Here is a 23,806-nt window from a genome sequence, read left to right on the forward strand (position 1 = left end):
GACATTGCATGCTATTGCTTAGTCTGTCTTCCACTAGGACCCCCAGGTGACCTCCATCCCTGATTCCCCCAGAGGTGAGTAGTTTACATCTATGTTTTAGCCCCCTCATTTGCCACGTAGTTGCCCTCTCCATTATCTCGTTCAGGTCTTTCTGTAAAATTTCTATGTCAGGACTTCCAATGTCAGGACGTTGCTCCTCACTGGACAAAAGGTCTGTACAAAGAATAAAAAAGAGAGCACACGATCGCCCTAGCAAAATACTGTATTATTGTAAAGAAACACGCAACTTGATAAAATGCAACTCACATTTGGGAGTAAAATTCAAGCATGTTAAAAGTGTGGTATGCCATCGTTATCCCTCTCCCGGATAACTGCCATATACCGCCGGTGGTATATGGCGGCGATCCAGGAGAAGGATATCGATGGCATACCACACTTTTAACATGCTTGAATTGTACTCCCAAATGTGAGTTGCATTTTATCAAGTTGTTTGTTTCTTCAGGTTTTTTTTACACTCTTCTGCTATGTGTCCCTCAGTCTTTTTTTAGCCACCCTGATTTCGTACTTACACTTCTTTTTGCATTCCTTTTAGTGTTGGAATGTTGACAATGCTCCCTCCACTTTATATTTTTTAAAGGCCATTTTTTTTCTTTCTAATAAGAATTTTTTTATTATGGTTTAGCCACCTAGGTTTAACCTTCACTCCTCCTATATTTATTGCCCATTGGAATGCACTGTGTGATACCTTTTGGTTAATATGTTCCTATAGCATTCCCATTTTTCTCCGTGTTTAAGGTTTCTAGAATTAGGTCCCAGTTGTAATAATGAGCACAGTTCAGAAAGGTTTGCTCTTTTGAATTTCAGAGTTCTTCCCTGCTACCCTCATTACTCCTTTTCTTTTGATTTACGCTAAATGTGATCATCCTATGATCGCTAGATCCCAAGTTTTCCCGTATTGTCATATCTGAGATCAGACTTGGATCGTTCATAATTAATAAATCTAGCAATGCATTCTTTCTAGCTGCAGAATCCACCAATTGAGACATGAAGTTGTCCTGTAAAACTTTCTTGAAATGAAGGGGCCTTTAATGAGTGAGCTGTCCAGTTTGCCCAGTTAATATCGGGCGACGGCGATATAAGTGGCGATGGCTGCCTGGGACAGAGAGAGAGGAACTGACATTGTTCCCCTCTCCCTGTAACCCTGGAAACCGGGAGCGACGAGTTTTCGTCACTTCCGGTTCCGCCCCTTCGTTTACCTGACCACCCATGGCCAGAGAAGCAGCTGATTGGACCGATCTCGGTCTGGTTGACTGCATGGGGGGCCAGAGGTGAGATTTGGGGTCTAATAGACCCCAAATCTCTCCATAAAGAGGACATGTCACGGCCCATGCTGTCACAATAGAATGTTGTTCACCCCTTGTGATAGCAATAAAGTTTGCACAGAAAAATAAATTAAAAATATAAAACAAATAAATACATTTGTATAAAATAAATATTGAAAAAAAAAGTAAAGCGCCCCCTGTCCCACCGCCCTTATGCACAAATGTGAACGCATAGGTTACTCCGGTATGCAAATGTAAATGGTGATCACACCACACATGTGAGGTACTGTTGCGAACCTCAGAGCGAGAGCAATAATTCTAGCACCAGACCTCCTGTGCCATTCTAAACTGGTGACTTGTAAAGGCATTAAAAGCATTGCCTATAGAGAATTTTAAGCACCGTAGTTTGCCGCCATTCCATGGGCAGATGCAATTTTAAAGCGTGACATGTTAGGTATCTATTTACTCTGTGTAACATATTCTTTCACATTATACAAAAAGCGTTACTGTTTTTTTATTTTTTTCATACGTTTTTTTTTTCTTTTTCTAAAAAATAGTGTTTGAAAACCGCTGCGCAAATACTGTGTGACATAAAAAAAATTGCAACACACACCATTTTATTCTATAGGGTCTGCGCTAAAAAAAAAAATATAATATTTTGGGGTTCTAAGTAATTTTCTAGCAAACAAAAGTTGATTTCTACATGTAGGAGCGAAGTTTCAGAATAGGCTTGGGAAGGCGGTGGTTAAAAATCCTACCTGGCTTTCCTTTTTCATGTAGTGTTAAGAGGAGGGTTGGAGAATGTTTGCCATATTTATCCCTATCTTTACTATGCTGGCAAGTCCTATTATTAGTTGTAAACTAGATATGCACACTGTCTGTCCTAACATAGGGTTAATGATCTCAAGACTTGAATGGAACATTGTATATATCAGGTGTTCAAATCCCAAACAGAAAAATCCCAGGTATAAAAAAGGCTGAAATATGCTAGTTGCAGCTTCATAAATTGAACCCAGTGGCAGGGCTTAAAGAGTTATGGTAAATATAATCTGAGTCTATGCCGAGACTGTAAAGTATAGAGTGTAGGTGTCAGGATTAAGTAATGCACAGAGTCCAAGGGTCAAGATTAAGTAACGCAAAGAATTCAGGGGTCAAGAATAAGTAATGCAGAGAGTTCAGGAGTCAGGATTAAGTAACACACAGAATTTAGGAGTTAGGTGTAAATAACACACAGGATTAAGGAGTAAGGATTACGTAACTCACAGAGTTCAGTAGTAAGTAACGCACAGAATTCAGGGGTCAGGATTAAGTAGCACACAGATATCAGGAGTAAGGATTATGTAAAGCACAGAGTTCGGGAGTAAGTAGCGCACAGCGGTCAGGAGTCCAGAATAATGCACAGAGCTCAGGATTCAATAACGCACAGAATTCAGGGGTCAGGAGCAGTGGCGGCCCATCCATTGGGGGCGCAGGGGCGCCGCCCCCCCATCCATGCGTCCGGCCCCCTAACCTACATGCAGGGTGCCGGACGCATGGATTCCAATGGGTTTTTTTTTAAGCACGTGATTAGATCCAGAGGCTCTAATAGGCTTCAAAAAAGGGTGGGCTCAGGGCGCAGAGCACTGCGCCCTTAGCCCGCCCAGCTGTGTGACAATAGCAAATGAATATTCGCTATTATCACACTGATTCTCCTCCCAGCCAATCAGGAAGCGGGTCCTGAGACCCGTTTCCCGAATGGCCGAAAGGAGAGGCCGGGGGGGTATAGTGTGGTCCATCTGCCGCCCCCCCCGGCCCATGGAGCACCAGCCACCACTGGTCAGGAGTGATTAATGCACATATTTCAGGGGTCAGGAATAAGTGATGCACAGAGTTCAGGGGTCAGGAATAAGTGATGCACAGAGTTGAGGAGTCAGGATTACGTAATGCACAGAGTTCAGGAGTCAGGATTACGTAATGCAGTGGTCCTCAACTCCGGTCCTCAGGGCCCACTAACAGGCCAGATTTTAAGTATTACCTTGGGGAGATGCAGACTAGAGTACTGCAATCACTGAGCAGCAAATTATATCACCTGGGATGTATTTCAGTTATCTTGCAAACCTGGCCTGTTAGTGGGCCCTGAGGGCCAGGGTTGAGGACCACTGATGTAATGCACCGAGTTCTGGAGTCAGGATAACGTAATGCACTGAGCTCAGGAGTGATGCACAGAGTTCAGGGGTCAGGAGTAATAAATGCACAGAGTTCAGGGGTCAGGAGTAATAAATGCACAGAGTTCAGGGGTCAGGAGTAATTAATGCACAGAGTTCAGGGGTCAGGAGTAATTAATGCACAGAGTTCAGGGGTCAGGAGTAATTCATGTACAGAGTTGAGGAGTCAAGATTATGTAATGCACTGAGTTCAGGAGTCAGGATTACGTAATGCACAGAGTTCAGGAGTCAGGATTACGTAATGCACAGAGTTCAGGAGTCAGGATTACGTAATGCATCGAGTTCTGGAGTCAGGATTACGTAATGCACCGAGTTCTGGAGTCAGGATTACGCAGACTTGTATAAAGTATTCAAAATTTCTACTTGAGTAAAAGTACAAGTGCTCGATCAAAAAGTGACTTGAGTAGAAGTGGAAGTGCTCGCAGAAAAAGTTACTTAAGTAGAAGTACTAAAGTATTCAACATTTTTTTTACTTAAGTATTGCAAGTAGTTTTTTCAAAAAATTTGCTACTTAAGTACTAAAAGTAAAAAGTACCAGTAGTTTTGAAAAAAAAAATTCTACTCAAGTACTGAAAGTAGAAGTACAAGTACTGTGTTATGTAGTTATTAAAGAAAGAAGTCAAAAGTTTGAACATCATATTGTTTTTTATTATTTCAAATGATTTATTCAAATGATTAACCTAAAGGACAATCACAATTCCTTAGGCTGTAACTTTTTGTAAACAAAAAACAGATAAAGTATGTCCCTCCCTTCCCCTTTTAAAGCATCCACCTTTTAAAGCCAGGGGTGGTCTCCTTCCTCAGCTTCCACACTCTCACAGCCAGGCAGATCACTTGAAGTTGAAGGGCCAGGGGTGGAAGGTGGTGTTTTTGGTTCGTCCTTCTTTTCAGCTGATCAAAAGGCAGAACAGGAGCATGCGCAGTCTTCTTAATCGCGATTTGATTTGATTTGCTCAATTGATGATGATGTGCCAGGCCAGCTTCATCAAACCTACAACGCTTAAAGTGAAAAATGCATCAAAAACTACTAACAAAGTGCCTGCAATTATATATATATATATATATATATATATATATATATATATATATTCTTCTTGTATTCAAAATCATCGCCCACAGTATCAAAAATAAAGTGACATGTCTGTGCTAAATGCAGTGCAAATTATTCCCACAATGTAAATGTAATTCATATAAAATACATATGACAATACCACAATAAAATAAGTTGTGATTGTGAATAAGTTAGGTGCAAGTTTAAGTGTGTAAACTAAACTTTATAAGGAAAAGTCCATAACTGAATTCCAGTGTGCAATCTAAGAAGTGCTGTCACTTGCTGTCAGATGCTTCCACCTTTCTTCTGTGATCTGCTCAAGTAAAGTGGTGGACTGGATAGCCTCTCTCTCTGCCTCTCACCTTAGTAGCACTGGCACTGCACTGGTTCAAAAAGCTGTCTATATTATTTTCATTATAAGAACTTGTCAGAACATGCTTCCACCACCTGTCCTTCACACTAGTAGTGCTCATTTGCTTTGCTCAAGTCAAGTGCCACTGCCAATGGCCACTGCAGTGCAGGCACAGCCGCACAGGCAGAGGCAGGCCGCAGGAAGCACAGGCACCACCACAACACAACACTTATGGTCCATGGATGGTCGGATAATCATCATAGCCGTCAGTCTCACTCTTCTTGGTGCAAAAAAGCCACCCATGACCTGTGTGTATATAATATAATAATATTTTATATTGATTATTTGATTCTCAAATGGCACATTTGCCATGGCAAGGATTAGGCCCTCTCCACGGTCCACCTCACTCACTTCATAGAGAAGAAGATGAGATAACGAAGAAAATGCTCCCGCGTCCTGCTGCCCGTGTCACAACTCCTCTCAGTAAGGGCCCTAAGGGGTGGAGTCTGAGTGACACACAACATGTTTAGAGGTGGAGACCTCGAGCGGGAAGACGGCAGCACGGCTCCTCCAGTGCGGTCTTAACTTGATGATCATGACAGTGATTCCGCAGGCCGCGGCGCGAGCGAGGCTGTGGGATTGATTGAATTGAGTTGTGCTGCCTACTGCTACATGCTACCTACTACTAAATTGTGAGTCAGTATATTTTATTTCATTTTTATATATAAAAGCGATATTGTTGAGCACTACTAGCCACTAGATCTCCTGGCTGTTACTTTGTCACATGTTGGGGAATCACAGCGGCTCGGCTCCAGAAGTGGCGGGTGTCCCCGTCATCCTGCCAGGGCCGCCAAGAAGTTCATCACCTAATCTTAAGTTATTAATATCTTATGAGGAGAGGACCTGTGACATTGAAAATTGAAATAATTAAATATATATGGCTTTTTGAACCAGTGCAGTCAGTGCCAGTGCCACCCAGACGCTATCCAGCAGTGCCACCACCATTAAGTGTGTTGGTCGGTCACTCGAGCACTGAAGGAGGTGGAAGCATCTGACAAGTGAAGTGACACTTTAGATTTGCACACTGGAATTCATTTATGGACTTTTCGTTATAGATAGGTTTACACACTTCAACTTGTTGCACGCACCTGACCTAACTTATTTCATAACTTATTTTATTGTGATTTATTGTCATATTTTATATGAATTGAATTTACTGTTACATTGTGGGAATAATTATTTTCACTGCATTTAGGCTTTAGCACATTCATATCACTTTATTTTTGATACTGTGTGGAGTGTGGGCAGGGCACTGGGGGCAACAATGATATTATATCGATTGCACAGGCACTTTATTCGCACAGCCAAGTTGTGTTTGTTAGTAGTTTCTGGATGCACTTTAAGCGCTGTAGCACAATTTGTTTGTTTCATATTTTCTTTTTATTGGAAAGATTTGGTATAGCAGCTTTTATTATACACAGCCTTTATTTTCGTATGCGCTGATTTACAAATGACATTATACACTTTTTTGAGCTTTATGAAACCTGCCATCTACTGTTCTGGCAGTGGTAATTTTTTTAAAAGTAACGAGTAACTATGCAGCACAAAAAAAAATACTTGAGTAGAAGTATTGAAATCATTGAAAAAATGTAGTGAAAAGTAGAAGTAGGAGAAAAAAATTCTACTCTAGGAAAGTACAGATACCGCATTTCGGTACTTAAGTAATTCTACTTCGTTACTATACATCTCTGGGATTACGTAATGCACTGAGTTCTGGAGTCAGGATTACGTAATGCACCGAATTCTGGAGTCAGGATTACGTAATACACTGAGTTCTGGAGTCAGGATTACATAATGCACCGAGTTCTGGAGTCAGGATTACGTAATGCACCGAGTTCTGGAGTCAGGATTATGTAATGAACCAAGTTCAGGAGTAAGTGACGCACAGAGTTCAGGGGTCAGGGGTAAGTAACACACAGAGGTCAGGAACATGTAATGCACAGAAGTATGTTATGGACAGAGGTCAGGAGTATGCAACACCTCCCCTTTGTGGAGATTTATCTCCACTTCTTAAGATATGGAGGATATATCTAAAAAGTGAGGGGACTTCTCCTCTTAGACAGCTGTCACCGGAACCGGTGTTCCCTTTGGAAGATTTACCTTCACAGCCTGTTCTGGTGACAGCTGTAAATCTGTGATAATTTCAGCCAGGACCTATACAAAGGGTGAATTTAACTTCCCAAATGTAAAACCTGAAAAAAAATTATCTTGCTATACCAAGAAGTCCATAAAATCTCCTTATTGATCCTCTTATTGAATGATCGTAATGTTTGGTTTAGCACTGGCACGATGGAAAGTATTGTATCTGTATCATAATGCAGATTTTCTAGCTTCAGTACCTTTAAAGGCTTTGCTGCAGTCATTTGAAGTAAGAGGCAGTATGGAGTAGACCGTTGCTTTTGAGCCAAATGAGGACATGAAATAGTGAGTTATAGACATTGGAGTTGATTTGCTAAAATTGGAAAAAGCTAAATCTGGTGCAGAACTGTATAGTAACCAATCGCTTCCTGATTTTAATTTTATTTGTCAAAGCTTAATTAAACAAGCTGAGTTTAGAAGCTAATTGGCTACTATGACCAGCTGCACCAGATTTTGCTTTCTCCAGTTTTAGTAAATCAACCCCATTGTGTTATCGGATTTGTTTTATACAGCCTTTCCCATCTCTAATATGGACTAACCTTTAAAAAAAACCTCTCGGATCTCAGGGAACCCCTGCTAATAATTACTGTATCTACAGCTCATTGTACATCAGTAGTGTGATGGTCAGTGGGATAAATGTGGTGGTTAATGGGTAAGAATGATCCTTACATTGGTAATCAGTGGGAGGAAAGCTTCTTGCATTGGTGGTCAATGGGAAGAATGCCCCTTACATTGGTGATCAGTGGGAATAATGCTCCTTATAATAGTGATCAGTGGGGAAAATGCTCCTTACATTGGTGATCAGTGGGAAGAATGCTCCTTATAATAGTGATCAGTGGCAAAAATGCTCCTTACATTGGTGATCAGTGGGAAGAATGCTCTTTACAATGGTGATCAGTGGGAAGAATGCCCCCTGCATTGTGATCAGTGGGAAGAATAGTCCTTACATTGGTCATCAGTGGGGAGAATGCTCCTTATAATAGTGATCAGTGGAAAAAATGCTTCTTACATTGGTGGTCAGTGGGAAGAATGGTCCCTTCATTTGTGATTAGAGGGAATAATTCTCCTTATAATAGTGATCAGTTGGAAAAATGCTCCTTACATTGGTGATCAGTGGGAAAGATGCTTCTTACATTGGTGGTCAGTGGGAAGAATGCCCTTTACATTGGTGATCAGTGGGAAGAATGCTTCTAAATTGAAGGTCAGAGGGAAGAATGCTCCTTACATTGGTGATCAGTGGGTAGAATGCTCCTTACATTGGTGATCAGTGGGTAGAATTCTCCTTACATTGGTGATCAGTGGGAAGAATTCTCCTTACATTGGTGATCAGTGGGAACAATTCTCCTTACATTGGTGATCAGTGGTAAGAATTCTCCCTACATTGGTGGTCAATGGGAAGAAGGCTCCTTAGATTGATAGTCAGTGGGAAGAATGTTCCTTACATTGGTAGTCAGTGGGAGGAAGGCTACTTACATTGGTGGTAAGTGGGAAGAATAGAAAAAGAAAACGTAATAGGTGTTCCAATCCATCTCCACTCTATCCAAAACTAAAACAAAAAAGCTTTGCCTTTAGCTATACTTTAGCCTTCAAATACGAAAACGTATTTGAAGGCTAAAGAGTAAGAACTGTGAAAATGTGGAATAGACTCCCTCAAGAACATGATCTGTTCAGTAGATTCTCGGTAGCTTGTCCAAAACAAAAGAGCTGGATGCTTTCCTAAATACACCAAATATAACTGGATATTAACATTTATAGGTAATAACACCAGGGGTAGTTATTCCAGAGAGCATAACTAAGTAACTGATTAAATAAGTACATCACCAATGATTTTCACCATGTGTAAGTGAAATGACTCAGCAGATGAGACAAACAGCTTTGAGGATGTCACCAAATGCAAGTAACAGTTGGTCCGTTAATTCCCTGAATATGGGCACAGGCAGCAATAAATAATTTAGAAAATCACAGCATCCACTTCTCTAAGAATATAATGTAAATATCTTTATTTATTATGGCCACTAGGTGGCAGTGAAGCTCTTTCTCTCTAAAAAAAAAAAAAAAAAAAAAAAAAAAATCAAGCACATTTTTATTATAGTTGGCTCAGCCCTGGAAATTGACATTTTTGTACTTACTGTATGTATGTCAGATGTATTAGAAATAGGGCTCGTCCACACTAACCTTGCTCTCTGAAGAGCTAATGAGCAATCAAATCGCACTTTAGAGCGCATTTGATTCCCTCCTACTTGCCTGGTTTTACCCTTTGAATCCGACACTAGCACGCGGTTGCACGGCGCTTACAGAGCTGCCACATTCACTTGAATAGGTTGTGTTCAGTGGTTGGTAGCGCCTGCTGAAAGCAACGGGGGGGGATGGTAAGTGCCCTGCTTGAGGGTTTTACCATCCCCCTCTGGCACTGTAACTAAGCCCATAGAGTTGTAAAAAAAGCAATATAGAATTATTCAAAACAAGCAAAACCCATTACGTACAGTGGCACTCCTTTGCAGCACTAGGGTCCTCCGTTTGAATCCCAGCCAGGACACTGTCTGCATGGAGTTTGCATGTTCTCCCAATGCTTGTGTGAGTTTCCTTGCACACGCCAAAGACTTGCAGGTACAATAACTGGCCCTAGTATGTGTATGCAGGCATTAGAGATGAGCTCAGGCGTGTTTGGGATCCAAGTCCCACTCCCTACCCATCTGCTCGATCCCACCAGGAATCCGACACTGCACACCACCAATCATAAGTGGTGAGACATTTCCTGCTCTGTGCAGCTGTGGATTGGGAAATGTCTCAATGCCTGTGATTGGCTGTGTGCAGTGTCGGCTTCCTGGCGGGATCAGGCAGGTGGGTTGGGATTAGGATCCCAAACACGCCTGCGCCAATCTCTAGCAGGCATAATAGATTGTACGCTCCTTGAGGACAGGGACTGATATAATTGTACAGTATGTAAAGCACTGTGCAATTTGTTGGCACTATCTAAATGCCCGTAATAAATAATCATATGTTATGTTTTCAGGCTCAATCCTGCTTTTGTAGTTACCTATGTGGTATGTTGTAATTTGGTCCCAAACTCTTGCTTTTGTCTATTTCAGTTCCAGCGGTTCTACTAAAGAGCCCCCTGCTGGTGGGACTGTGAATCATCGCATGAAAAAGAAGCTTTATTCAGCTGTTCCAGGACGAACGTTTGTGGTCATAAAGCCGTACCAGGCCCAAGGGGAAGGAGAAATGTCTCTCAGCAAAGGAGAAAAAGTCAAAGGTAAACTGTTTTGTTTTGGATATGTTTTATTAGCCAGAGAAAGTCATTAATAAGTCATAGCCGATTATCTGATCTGATTATCGGTGTGTATAATTTCTTCCTTTCATGGCTATGCTGGCCACTTGGGCTTGGGTGGAGCCTGGGTGTGCCAGAACCAGGGGCTGACTGGCAACTTCTGGCCCAGGGGGCAAGTACAAACCAGAGGCCCATGGTGCAGCGATTTGGCCCCCTCCCACTCTCCCCCTGACCTCCATTCCAGGCTGAAGCTACGCTCCAAGTACTCTCTACTCACCGGCTGAATCCGGGTTTCCCGACCTGACCAGCAGGGGGCTGTTGGGGGAGCTGGGACAGCTCGGTTAGGGCTGGAGGAGAGTCTCCAGTGGGGCATAGAACCGGCCTCTTCTCAGGCAGTTTACATCATCAATGCTGGGGGGAGGCCTGCGCTCTGTCCTTGTCTTCAACCCCCACTCAGTAAGTCAGCAGCAAGGATTTTTTACTTCTCTTCACCAGAAAATTTTAGGCATGTCTGTGGCAGAAGTGGTGCAGACGTTTTACGAGGCATCAGAGCGGCCCAGGGGGCAATTGCCCCCCTGGCCCAGTCCTCCCCTGGCCAGAACGTATAATGGCTATTGGTCAATGTTTTTTTAATTTATTTTTGAAGATTTACAAGCTTTTATTAAAAAATGAATTGTATTAAATCTTTATTTTGCAAATGGACATTAAATACCACATGCATTTCATTCATGGCACTCAGTTTGCTTGTTTTTCTAATTAAAAAAAAAAAAAAAAAAAAGAAATAAAATAAAAAAAAGATCGGTACTGTTTTAATGTTGACTGGAAGCCTAGGTATAATTTACTTATCCATAGCGTAATTTTATATACTATTATTATTTTTACATTATTATTATTAATAATAATTTATAATAATAATTTATTATTATTATTATTATCATCATCACTGGAGTGACTTGCATAGACATTCATTTTATGAAGTCCGTGCAAGTCGTGCCGAAGTCGCGGTGCACGCGACTTCACAGGTCGCCCCCGAAGTCGTGCCGCTTCAGTGTGAACCGGCACACACGACTAAAGAGGTTTAAAAAGAATAAACATACTTATAAACATAATACATTAAAATACAAAGAAAATCGCTTGGTGGTAGCTAGTTACATTATTATTATTATTATTATATAGGATTTAGTGCCGGTTCACACATATGCGATGCGGGAACCCTGAGAATCCACTGCGGGTTCCCGCAACGCATTCAAATCGCAGGCAGTTCACACTGCCATATGCAAATCGCTGGGGGTGTCAATACAAGGTCAATGACACCCACAGATCAGTTTGCATGTCGCAGTGCGAACTGTCAGTTCGGACTTTAATTGGATCGCATAGGTGTGAACCCTCATGCGATCTGATTCTGGTGCGGACCCAAAAAAGGGTCCTGTGTGTGTTCTGTCCGAATGCAATGCAAATTCAGCCATGCAATCTGTATGGGTGAATTTGCATCGCACAGACATCGCATGTGATTTGCAGAGCAGTGCGCTCCGAATCACATGCAATGTCTGTCCTTGCACTAATGTGAACCAGGACTTGCATAGCGCCGACAGTTTACACAGCACTTTACAACTTGAGCTTTCAGCTGGACTTGTCCTCTAATGCTGAAGATGTTTTGCTTCCTCAGCTCAGACGGCTCATTTGGACCAGTGACGAAACATGTACAATCAGGGCTCATCTATACATGCGGAAAGAACTGCAGCTCCTCTGAAATGCGATCTACGCTCAATATGTCACCTTCTCACAACCTGTTTATACCCTCTAAAGCAGTGATCGACCGACATCGTTTTTTTTAATGCCGATACCGATATTTTAGTCATCGGAAACTGGTATCGGCCGATATCTGCCGACATTTTCGGACATGTAAAAAAAATTTGTTATTTTTTTTTAACCACTTTACCACCGGAGGATTTTGCTGTCTTACGTCTGGGCCACTTTTTGCGATTCGGCACTGTGCGACTTTAACTGACAATTGCGCGGTCATGCAACGCCGTACCCAAACGAAATTTACTTCCTTTTTTTCCCACAAATAGAGCTTTCTTTTGGTGGTATTTGATCACCTGTGCGATTTTTACTTTTTGCGCTATAAGCAAAAAACAGCGACGATTTTGAAAAAAATAACAATATTTTTCACATTTCTTTTATATGAAATTCCCCCCCAAAAAAATGTAAAAATCTAAATTTTATTATCATTTTAGGCCAATTTGTTTTCTACTACATATTTTTGGTAAAAAAAATCGCAATAAGCGTATTTTGATTGGTTTGCGCAAAAGTTAACTAAGGGAAAGATTTCTGTAGTTTTTGGTGTTTTTTTTTTTTAACGAGAAATGGCGGCGATCTGCGTTTTTTTTTTTTGCGGGACTGCGACATTGCGGCGGACAGATCGGACCCTTGACTGACATTTTTGACACTTTTGGGGGTACCAGTGACATTACTACAGTAATCAGTGCTATAAATATGCACTGTAAAAATGACACTGGCAGGGAAGGGGTTAATTTTATTGGAGAGGGAGGGGTTAATGTATGCCTGGTGCTTACTGACGTGTGTGGGGGGAGGTGACTGAGTGACACAGGGACAGATCGCATGTTCAGCTATGCTGAATCCTGCAATCTGACCGTGCCTGTCACTTAGGAGATCCGCCCGCTTTGTTTACACAAGCGGGTGGATCTCCACACTCGATTCCCCGACGATCGGGGAAGAGCAGCGGCGATCACCACCGCTCCTCCCCTGGCCCGACTCCCGCTGTGACTGAATACAGCAGGAGCGAGCCTCCGGCGGTGCGCGCGCGGCACCAAGAGAGGGGAATGTCTGGCGACGTAGGTCTACTTCGCCAGACGTTATCGGGCCACTTTGCCGCAGTAGAGCTCTAGTGAGCAGCGGTAAAGTGGTTAAAGTTACTCTTGTGGAGTTATCTGGGGGTCTAAAAGACCCCGAACCCCTCCTCGGCACCGAAAAGCATTCAAAACGCCAAGTTTGACTGTTTTGAATGCTGTCAGCTTTTTTAATTTGGCGCCGAGTACCAGGAAATTACATTGCTTCTGGGTTTTTTACAAGGAGACGCAGTACACCGGGTCTTCTCTTCTGCGGCGGTGGAGGTAGGATGCTTTGACAATAAAACCTGACCGCTGATTGGTTTCCATGCAGAGCTGTACCAGATTTTACACTCTCCATTTGTGGTAAATCTCCCCCAATGTCAGCTAGATGTGCAGTGAGAGGAGAGGTAAAATGCAACTATAAATAATGAAAACTATTTTCATTAAAAAACGGTTTTAAAGATATCAGCATGCATTGATAAAATGATTACATTTGGATCATCCCTTTTACATTCATATGTCTAAAAATACTTTATTTTTTCCAAGCGCTGCTAACACTGCCATCTAGTGCTGATCTTGCTAACACATTAAAAATAAAATGCTATGATTTGTATCATTGGTATACTGTATAGAGTATTTTTGTTCGGCTTTAACTTCATGTAGAAAAATAATAATAGTATGTACATGACACTTTTATCAAATAATTAAACATCTCTGCATTTAATAAATCTGCAATAAAGTTAAAAAAGATAGAAAGATAAATTCTATAGACCACGACCTTCCTAAGAACTATTTGCTTAAACTCATATAACTACTATATAAACATTTTTTTATTTATTTATTGTTATTAAAAAATGTTATGTAAGCTTCAGTCTTCACCAGATACAATTCTGTAAAATAAAAGTGTCTCTTATTCTTCCTTCAATCCGGAGGTGTTGGTGTGGTGGTTTGCACTCAGCTACAAGTTGAATTTCAGGCATTCCTTTCAAAAAGTTTTATTTTTGTGAGATAAAGTGTAAGGTTCATTTCCACTGAAAGTGATGTAGATGTTGCCATGTTTTTCAGGACAATGCTTAGACTGCTAAGGCAGTTATAATGAAAACAAAACTTCCCATTTAGCAAGAAAAAGGAAATTAGTTTAAAGGGTTACGTTCACCAAAAACTGCCTATGTAGCTAAGGGGCGCCTGCAAGGATAACACTTGCTATGCTGTGGGTGTAGGTAATGTATGTACTCCCTAGAGCTGCACGATTAATTATTAAAAGATCGCAATCTCGATTCGACCCCCCCCCCTACACAATCCTAATCCAGCATTCCGAGGATTAGGCCAATTATATCTTCAAGGACAGGAGAGAAGCATATGGTAAACAAATTTGGTGCAGTGCTTTACATAAATGAAAAAATGAAAAATGAGGGTCCTTTCACTGGCTTTCTGCCTGGCGGACTCTGTTTTGCTCAGCGGGGGATTGATCCGCTGACCCCTGCTATGCAGGCGGATGATCGATCCGTCTCCGTTCTGTGTGCAGAGACGGAGCTGTCAGATCTCCGCTGTCCTCTATGGGGAGATCGGATGAAAATGGACCGCCTGTCCATTTTCATCCGATCCGATCCTCCAGACGGATGGAAAATAGGGATTCCATCTGTCTGGATTTCACAGACAGGATCTGATCGGATAGCAGCGGGTGTCAGCAGAGATGTCACCGCTGACATCCCCTGCCCCATAGGGATGAATGCCGCGTCCGATCAGGTTCGTCTGAAAAAACTGACAGGGGGATCGGATCGGCAAGCCCGTGTGAAAGGAGCCTAAGATAAATCAGCAAAGTCTTATGTGTAACCAACTGCCATGAACTGACAATACTTTCTTGATTCAAAAGCCCACTGTGACAGTGCGATGTGTCAAAACACTCACCAGAGAGCGATAAATATCCAGCATTAAATTATAAAAACTTGAATCCAAAGTGTTGCACATTGCTCCTTATCAGTGATAACCCTCCACCATTCTTTACACTCACCAGACAGTAAGTCATTGCCATAGAACCTGGTGACATTATATCCAGAACCGTAGGGGGTTAAGAGGACTTCAAGAGGAACCAGCGATAGATGGCCTATTAGAAAGATCCCTGGAGAATGTGCATGCACACGAAACGCGTAGGAAGGGGGTATTTACAGGCTTTGTTTTTAACCAACAGTGCATTATGGATGCTTAACAGAGAGGGGCTAGCAGTGAATTTTTCAGAACTAAGGGAAGGAGGGGGGGGGGGGGGGGGGGTTAAAGACCGCTCATACAGACACAGGAGCTGGCAGGCAGGGAGGAGGGGGGAGAGGAGGACAGAGGAGAGCAGCGGATGACAGAGGCACATAAATTGACCACAGTGTCAGGGCTCAGCAGCCATGATAAACCGTGGTCAGTTTACACGGGGGAGGGCAGAACCAGGCAGGAAATGCCAGTTTTTTTACAGCTTACAGAGGGACAGGTTAGAACAAATACTGTGCTGTTTAACCTGCTATAAGGGAACAGGATCTACTTTTTTTTTTATTTTTTATATTTTTTTTAGGGTTACAACCACGTTAACCGTTTAGAGACCGCCCCATGCAGATATACTGCGGCAGAGCGGCCACTCTTACACTTCCGGGTCTGAAACATGTGCAGGCACACTACCAGCGATCTGCTCCTGCTGTGTATGGGCACCGAGGGAACCAATTAGTTGGTCCGCCGATCGTTCGGGAGGAAGGCAGAAAGGCGGGCTGCCTATGTAAACAAGGCAGACTGCCATTCTGTGAGAGGGGAATGTGCTGATCCTGTGTTCCTGATCTTTACATTTTCTCAGTCAAAGCACATCCCCCACAGTCAGTAATCAATCCCAGGGAACACAGTTATCCCTTTGATCACCCCTGATTTTAACCCCTTCCCTGCCAGTGTCATTAGTACAGTAACAGTGCATAATTTTAACCACTGATCACTGTATTGGTGTCACTGGTCCTCAAAAAGTGTTGGTTAGGTGTCTGATTTGTCCACCGCAATATCGCAGTCCTGCTATATCACTGATTGCCGCCATTACTAGTAAAAATAAATTAATTAATGAAAAATGAATAAAAATATACCATCGTTTGTAGCCGCTATAACGTTTGCACAAACCAATCAAAACACATGTATTGGGTTTTTGTTTACCAAAAATATGTAGCAGAATACATATTGGCCTAAATTGATGAAGAAATTAGATTTTTTAAATTTTTTTATTGGGAATGTTGTAGAGCAGAAAGTAAAAAATATTGCTTTTTTGTTCGAAATTTTATTTGTATATACCACAAAAAAAACAAAAACAAAGAGGTGATCAAATACCACCAAAAGAATGCTCTATTTGTGGGGAAAAAAAGGACATCAATTTTATTTGGGTACAGCGTCGCACGACCGCGCAGTTGTCCGTTAAAGTAACACAGTGCCGTATATCGCAAAAAATGGCCTGGTCATGAATGGGGGGTAAACCTTCCGGAGCTGAAGTGGTTAGGGATGTTTTAATGATCACAGAGCTACATTAATTTGTAGCTTTTATAGTTTCCTGGACTTCAGCCCTTCCACCATAGCATAGCTCCCAACTGTCCCTGATTTCAAGGGACTGTCCCTGATTTGGAACAAAGTCCCTCTGTCCCTCTTTCCTCCTCATTTGTCTCTCTTTTTGGTCTGATCTATATAGTTGTATATAAAATGTACTACATAGCTATCAAAACTTCGTTTACAGTGCTAAAATTTTCATCCAATTTGTGTACTACGTGACTGGACCCAGGGGAGCCGCACTGCCGCAGTAATATTACTGTGAGCAGTCGGCAAGTGGTTAACCACTTGCCGACCGCCGCATGACTATATACAGCGGCGGTCAGCCCCTCACAGGCAAAGTGACGTACTAGTACATCACTAGCCTGTGAGCCAATAGGGGGCGAGTCAGACGTGACGCAACCACGCCCCCAACAGTCGGCTACCAAGACACACTATACCGTGGGAGATGTTCGTTCACTTCTGATGCGGTTCCTTCCAGCTTTACATGCCCTAGACATTCATCCTAAATGTGAGTGTGTTACCTGCTTTTAACATAAATAAACGTTTTTATGCGGAGTTACGCTATGTCCCTGTCTATACTTTCTTCCCTATTCTTACCATGTGGATATCGTATTTGAGTCTGTAAGGCGACACCCTGTGGCCAATTTCGCATTGCATACAAGCTCATTTAGGTCTACTCACAGGTTTGAGTGACCAACTCCTTCTGGTAAGCAGCCAACTTATTATTTTATCTGGTGATTTGCACATCGGTGTCCTCCTTATCCTCAAAAAGTGCAGCGTGGATTTAATGATCTCTGGGACTTGTGGCTGATCTTCCCAATTTTCTACACCTTATCACCATGGACTTTATTTGGATTTACAAATCCTCTGTTTTTTTCACTTTCTATTTTGCATGGATTTTTTTAATATATGTGATAATTTGTAAGCATTAATTGTTTTGAACACATATGATATATTTTTAGTGATCTCACGATCACTGATGGTTTAGATTTGCTTTTGAAGTTCTATATGACCTTTCAATAGGATTTGAATGGTATAATTAGGTGATTTCACATTCACTATTTTTAGCGCAGCACACTCTTGATTTCAACTGTATTCAGGTTTTTCTATGCTCTGCCCCTGCTTGTTCCCTAAGCAGCCCGCGCGTGTGACCAGCGGACCCGATGTCCGCCGGTCACTTGCGATCGTCGGATACAGCGGGAGAAAGGCAGCCTGTCTTTCTCCCCTGTGTAACAGCACAGATCATACGGTCCTGCTATGTAGGACCGTTGATCTCTGCTGTTACACACACAGCCACATCCAATCACAGTTAGATACACGCCCCTAGGGACACACCTAACCCCTCCCTCTCCAATAAAGTTAACCCCTTCCTAACCCCTTCCCTCCCAGTGTCATTTTTACAGTAACAGTGCATATGTATAGCACTGATTACTGTAGTAATGTCACTGGTACCCCCAAAAGTGTAAAAAATGTCAGTCAAGGGTCTGATCTGTCCGCCGCAGTGTCGCAGTCCCGCAAAAAAATCGCAGATCGCCGCCGTTACTCGTTAAAAAAAAAAAACAAAAAAAATGACAAAAATCTTTCCCTTAGTTAGTAAACGCAATAACTTTTGCGCAAACCAATCAAAGTACGCTTTTTGTGATTTTTTTTTACCAAACATATGTAGCAGAAAACAAATTGGCCTAAAATGTTAAAAAAATTTGATTTTTACATTTTTTGGGGGGAATTTCATATAAAAAAAATGTGAAAAATATTGTTATTTTTGCAAAATTGTTGCTCTTTTTTTGTTATAGCGCATGATCAAAAAATCGCACAGGTGATCAAATACCACCAAAAGAAAGCTCTGTTTATGGGGAAAAAAAGGACATCAATTTCATTTGGGTACAGCATCGCACGACCGCGCAATCGTCCGCTAAAATCACGCAAAATAGGCCCTGGTCAAGAAGGGGGTAAAATCTTCCGAGGCTTAAGTGGTTAAGGGGGGTGTGGCCAAGACGTGTCCTATGCCTACATAGTTTTGCTAATAGGTGTCCCTCATTCCCATTTAAGAAAGTTGGGACGTATGACCACAGGGTCACTTCCACTATAGGCCCTCTTCGTAAAAAGAAGCCCATCTATGGTTATCCTTCTAGTAGCCCATGTCCTAAAACGCCACATCCTCACTGTTCCCTGGCTACAGTAGATGCTCCCCAAATTTGGATGTCTAATACATGCTACTCCCACCAAGTCAGTCCTACATCAGTGTGAGAACCAGGAAAGTGGAGGAGCAGGTAACTCTGGGAGGGATTGAATGCCTGAATCAACCGAGGAGCAGTGAAGATACAGACCACCAAGGGATAAATATAGATGGGCGTTTTTTCTTTTATTTAAAAAAAAAAAGGAACATAATTTTTTATGCAAAGTAAAAGTGATCGCACCTTCATTCTGCTCTGTTCATATAGTCATGCTTCAGAATTGACAGATTCACTTTTAACCCTTTTGTGTTCAACAGTTCTCAGTGTGGGAGAAGGAGGATTCTGGGAAGGAAATGCCAGAGGTCGCAATGGTTGGTTCCCTTCAGACTGCGTGGAGGAAATTCCAACAAAACCCCAGGAAGGAAAACAAGGTACCAAACATTTCTCAATTTAGGTTCAATGTATGATTTATTAGGCGACTAATGAGCTGAAACAAGCATTAGCAGGAGATATTTCTGGAGTGTTCTGTCCTTTCAAAAAAATCCATAGTCTGTGCAGACAGCCATTAAAAATACACACACATTAGCATAGCTCCTTTGCAGTGAATGTCCCGCTTTCCTCCTCAGTTGTCCCTGTTGTTGTCAATACCCTAAAGAAGTGCAGAACGACTATTAATGACACACAATATCGTGCAAGTTAACAAAAGTTATATCACCACTTTTACCAAAATAATTCCACTTACATCTATGTGGCGAAACAATATATCAAATGTGCTAACACTTATATACTGTACCTGTATAGATTGTAAGCTCCATCAGCAAGGCCCTCCTATTCTTTCTGTATTGAACTGTTTTGTAATTGTACTGTCCCCCTTTATATTGTAAAGCACTGAACAAACTGTTGGTGCTATTTAAATCTTGAATAATAATATTAATATACAGGTGCATCTAAAAAAAATTCAATTAAAAAAATGAAACTCATATATTATATAGATTCATTACACACAGATTAATAGATTACAAGTATTTCTACCTTTTTAATTTTGATGATAAAAAAAAAATTGATGATTACAGCTAGTGAAAACCCAAAAATCGGTATCTCAGAAAATTAGAATATTACATAAGACCAATAAAAAAATAGTATTTTTGACTTACCGTAAAATCTATTTCTCTGATGTTCATTGACGGACACAGCTTCTGACCTTCATAACCATTGGGTTATACTGCCCCCTACAGGAGTAGGACACTAGGCAGAAAAAGAATCTGGCTACGCCTATAGGCAGTCCCAGGGGGTATACTCCCTCTCCCTGGTATAGGTACTCAGTTTTGTTACAAGCAGTGTCAGAAGAATTACAACTCCACAGAGGGGTGGGTGCTGTCTCCGTCAATGAACATCAGAGAAATTGATTTTACAGTAAGTCAAAAATCCCATTTTCTCTTTCGTTCATTGACGGACACAGCTCCCGATCTTCATAATTATTGGGACATCACAAAGCAGTAGGAAACATGAGGGGTGGGAACAGCAAAACAATTTCCCAGCCTAAACAGTAGCCAACCAGGCAACAGGAGCTTAACCAACAACTGGAGCCCACCATAAAAAAACTAAACACCCTCAAAGAGGATCAAGTCCTCTAAACAGCCGCCTGCAAAACCTTGCGGCCAAAGGAAGCAGCCGCAGATGCCAACACACAAAAATCTCCCTGATGCAGGGATGCCACCACCATGCAAATGGACTTCATCCTGAACATCTGCACCCGAAACAAAACACTTCAGCGCCTTGAGGTCCAGGATTGGATGCACCTCGCATTTCTTCCTGGGAACTGTAAACAGGTTGAGTAAAAACCCTGAAAATGTTCCGAAGTTGGAACCTGGGACAATCACTGCTTGAAGCAACAGGTCTTGTACCACCCCAAACAGACCCTGTAAACGGTCCAGGGACAGGCACAGGTTGGAAAGAAAGAACCTTGCCGGGAGACAAGAGTGAAACTTGATCTTGAAGCCGGACCGGACGACCTCGTAGACCCACTTGTCTTGTACCAGGGAAGTTCACGGGTCCAGAAACCAACAAAGACGTCCCCCCACCCCCGATATGAGTGAGGGCGAATCTTCATGCTGAAGGAGCTTTGTCAGACCAGGTTCATTTGGATACTCCAGAAAAGGCCCTGAAAGGCTTCGAGCCCTTGTCAGTTGACCCTGAGGGACGAAAAAACTTCTTATGAGCCCAGAAGGAGGGCCTACATCTAGGACGAGGTTCCTTGCCCTTAGTAGCCTGTGGAAGAAAAGTACTCTTTCCCCCTTTGAGACCTTTAATGATGTCATCCAGGGTAGCCCGAAACATGCGATTCCCTTGAAGGGGGAGATGAGTCAAGGCATTTTTAGAAGTCTTAAACTGCCGAAACAGACAGCCGAGCCACTATGAGGCATCAGAGGTAAACTGCAGCACCTGGACCAAAGTAAGTGCCAAAGAGAACCTGCGTCTCTGTCACAGCTGCAGCTGCGTCCTCCATCTTCAAGGTCTCACGCACAAATACAATAAGCGCTTCCACCAGCTCCTTTTTGTGCGTGGTTGCAGATGTGGAGGAATCATCCTGAAGATTCTGGGAGCGTGGAAAAAAAAGAGAAATTAGGCAGGAAACACGTCCGATATGTAGTCAAGCCCTAGGCTAGAGACATACACGGACTGCGTCCTGCCATGAGCATGGGACTTTGAAGGCATAGATTGAAGGTGGCAGTAAGTTGTTCATTGAGGACCAATTTGTAATATAAAAATAAAGTGAATTTTATTAAAAATACAGTGTGTTTAAAAACATGAAAAAACAGACATGTGCATAATCATTTCAACTTCAATATATGAATCATTGATGGTAACAATGGATCACATAGGCCCTACATGTTTCCCCGAGGTGTGAAAAGAAAAAGAGAAATTAGGCAGGAAACACTTCCGATATGTAGTCAAGCTCTAGGCTAGAGAGATACTTGACTACATATCGGACGTGTTTCCTGCCTAATTTCTCTTTTTTTTCCCAGTTATATTCAGGGATGTGGCAATGATTGGTGGAATTATGTGACTCGGTGTTCCTTCAATTTCTTTTTCATGGATTCTGGGAGCGTGGTCGCAGATCCAGCAGGGTGGACCACGTCCACGGCAGCCAAATCAGATTTAGGATCTGATGAGACCGATGAGGTAGGGGAAGGCGGGCGGCACTTTTTGCTAGCCCGTCGCCCGAAAACCACTTCCACCTGGGACACAAAGGACTCCAGGACCACCGTCGATGGATGGTTGGGACCTGGAGGGCCCCGCAGCCTCAGAGAGGGGGGTCAGGTGGGGAGATGTGCTCCAAAGACTCCATGAGTCACCAGGGTGACCCCACAAAGAATGTAAAACATTGCAAGGGACAACCCCCACCGCACTGGCAGCACCACCCAGTCGCCGGGCACAAGCACTAAGCGATCCTCAGCAGAGAGGGAGAGAACCCCACCAGACTCACCACCCAGCAGAAACAAGCACCTGCAGCCACCAGGATAATCTGCACTCCACCTGTGACGATCAGGAAGTGAAAAGATCCAGGAGTCAACACCAGGGGATGAGGAGTGGCTCCCACCGCCGAAATTGCCGCCCACAGGGATTCCACTGTCATGGCTGCCGCTATTTTCAATGGTAAACCACCGTAAAATGGCTACCAAACTACACAAACATGGCCGCTGTGCATAGTAATACAAAGGCTACAGCAAAATGGCGGCCATGGGCAGGACCACAATGCTCCAAGGGACCCAGGAGGGATCCCTAGGCTTCAAGGACAGACCCAGGCAGGACGGAGGGCCCTGGCAGGAGCCCCCACTAGGTACAACCCCCCCACCCCTGCACAGCCGGTTAGTTCAGTCGCTGCCAGATCACCCCCCCCCTGCCCCCTATTGCCAGCACAGCGCCCTGCCCCTACCCCAGGAGATGGACCAGACCACCCACACAGTCCCAGCATAGGTGGAGGGGGGGTAGGATGGGGGACAAATGAAAAAGGGCATGCTTGACAGGAAGGAGGGGAACCCGGGGGTCTGACTGTCCCAAGGAAGGGCCCACATCCACCACACCAGGAAACAGGCGAGCACCGCTCCAGACAGAACCCCTCATCATCGAAATGGGGGGCTGTCGGCCAGGCCAAAACCAGGTTGTATGCGACCTCGCGAGGCGTTTAACTCGCAGGCCAGCCCCTGTCCAGTGGGGCTATGTCGAGGCCGACCTAGCACAGAGCTGAGGTCTGCGTGTGCTCGCTGGCCTGACTGGGGTGACTGCTGGATCTAGATTATCTGACCCATCGCCCAGTCCGGCAGCTGATTGTAGATCTCTCAGGAAAAAACCAGGAGAAAAAAATTTCCAACTAAAAAAATTTGCCAGGACCAGAGATCCCAGCAAGCAGCTAGGTCCTTACTCCTGACTAGACAGAAAAAAACTGAGTACCTATAGCAAGGATAGGGAGTATACCCCCTGGCACTGCCCATAGGCGTAGCCAGATTCTTTTTCTGCCTAGTGTCCTACTCCTAAAGGAGGCAGTAGAACACAATGGTTATGAAGATCAGAAGCTGTGTCTGTCAATGAAAGAAAGGGAGAAAAGATTTTTAATACAGAAATGTTGGCTTATTAAAAAGTATATCCATGTACAGTATAGTATGCACTCAATACTTAGTGGGTGCTCCTTTTGCATGAATTAAATTGCATGTTATGGAAGCCCAGGTTGCTTTGCTAGCGGTCTTCAGCTCCTATGTATTGTTGGGTCTGATGTCTCTCATCTTCCTCTTGACAATACCCCACAGAATCTCTATGGGGTTTAGATCAGGTAA

The 23,806-nt window shown here is 43.0% G+C and overlaps 1 protein-coding gene across 1 annotated transcript in view; it reads left to right on the plus strand.

The window, feature by feature from the left end:
• The window catches only part of SHANK1 (SH3 and multiple ankyrin repeat domains 1), a 964,213-nt gene that overhangs the window by 607,612 nt on the left and 332,795 nt on the right, over positions 1-23,806 (plus strand). Inside the window, exons 12-13 of the mRNA XM_082273843.1 lie at positions 10,218-10,381; positions 19,292-19,405. Of these exons, the coding sequence (XP_082129969.1) occupies positions 10,218-10,381; positions 19,292-19,405 (278 nt within the window). The remainder of the gene's footprint in view (positions 1-10,217; positions 10,382-19,291; positions 19,406-23,806) is intronic.

The sequence above is a fragment of the Pelophylax lessonae genome (genome assembly GCF_965119305.1).
Source record: "Pelophylax lessonae genome assembly, chromosome: 12".
In the NCBI taxonomy this organism is placed as follows: domain Eukaryota; kingdom Metazoa; phylum Chordata; class Amphibia; order Anura; family Ranidae; genus Pelophylax; species Pelophylax lessonae.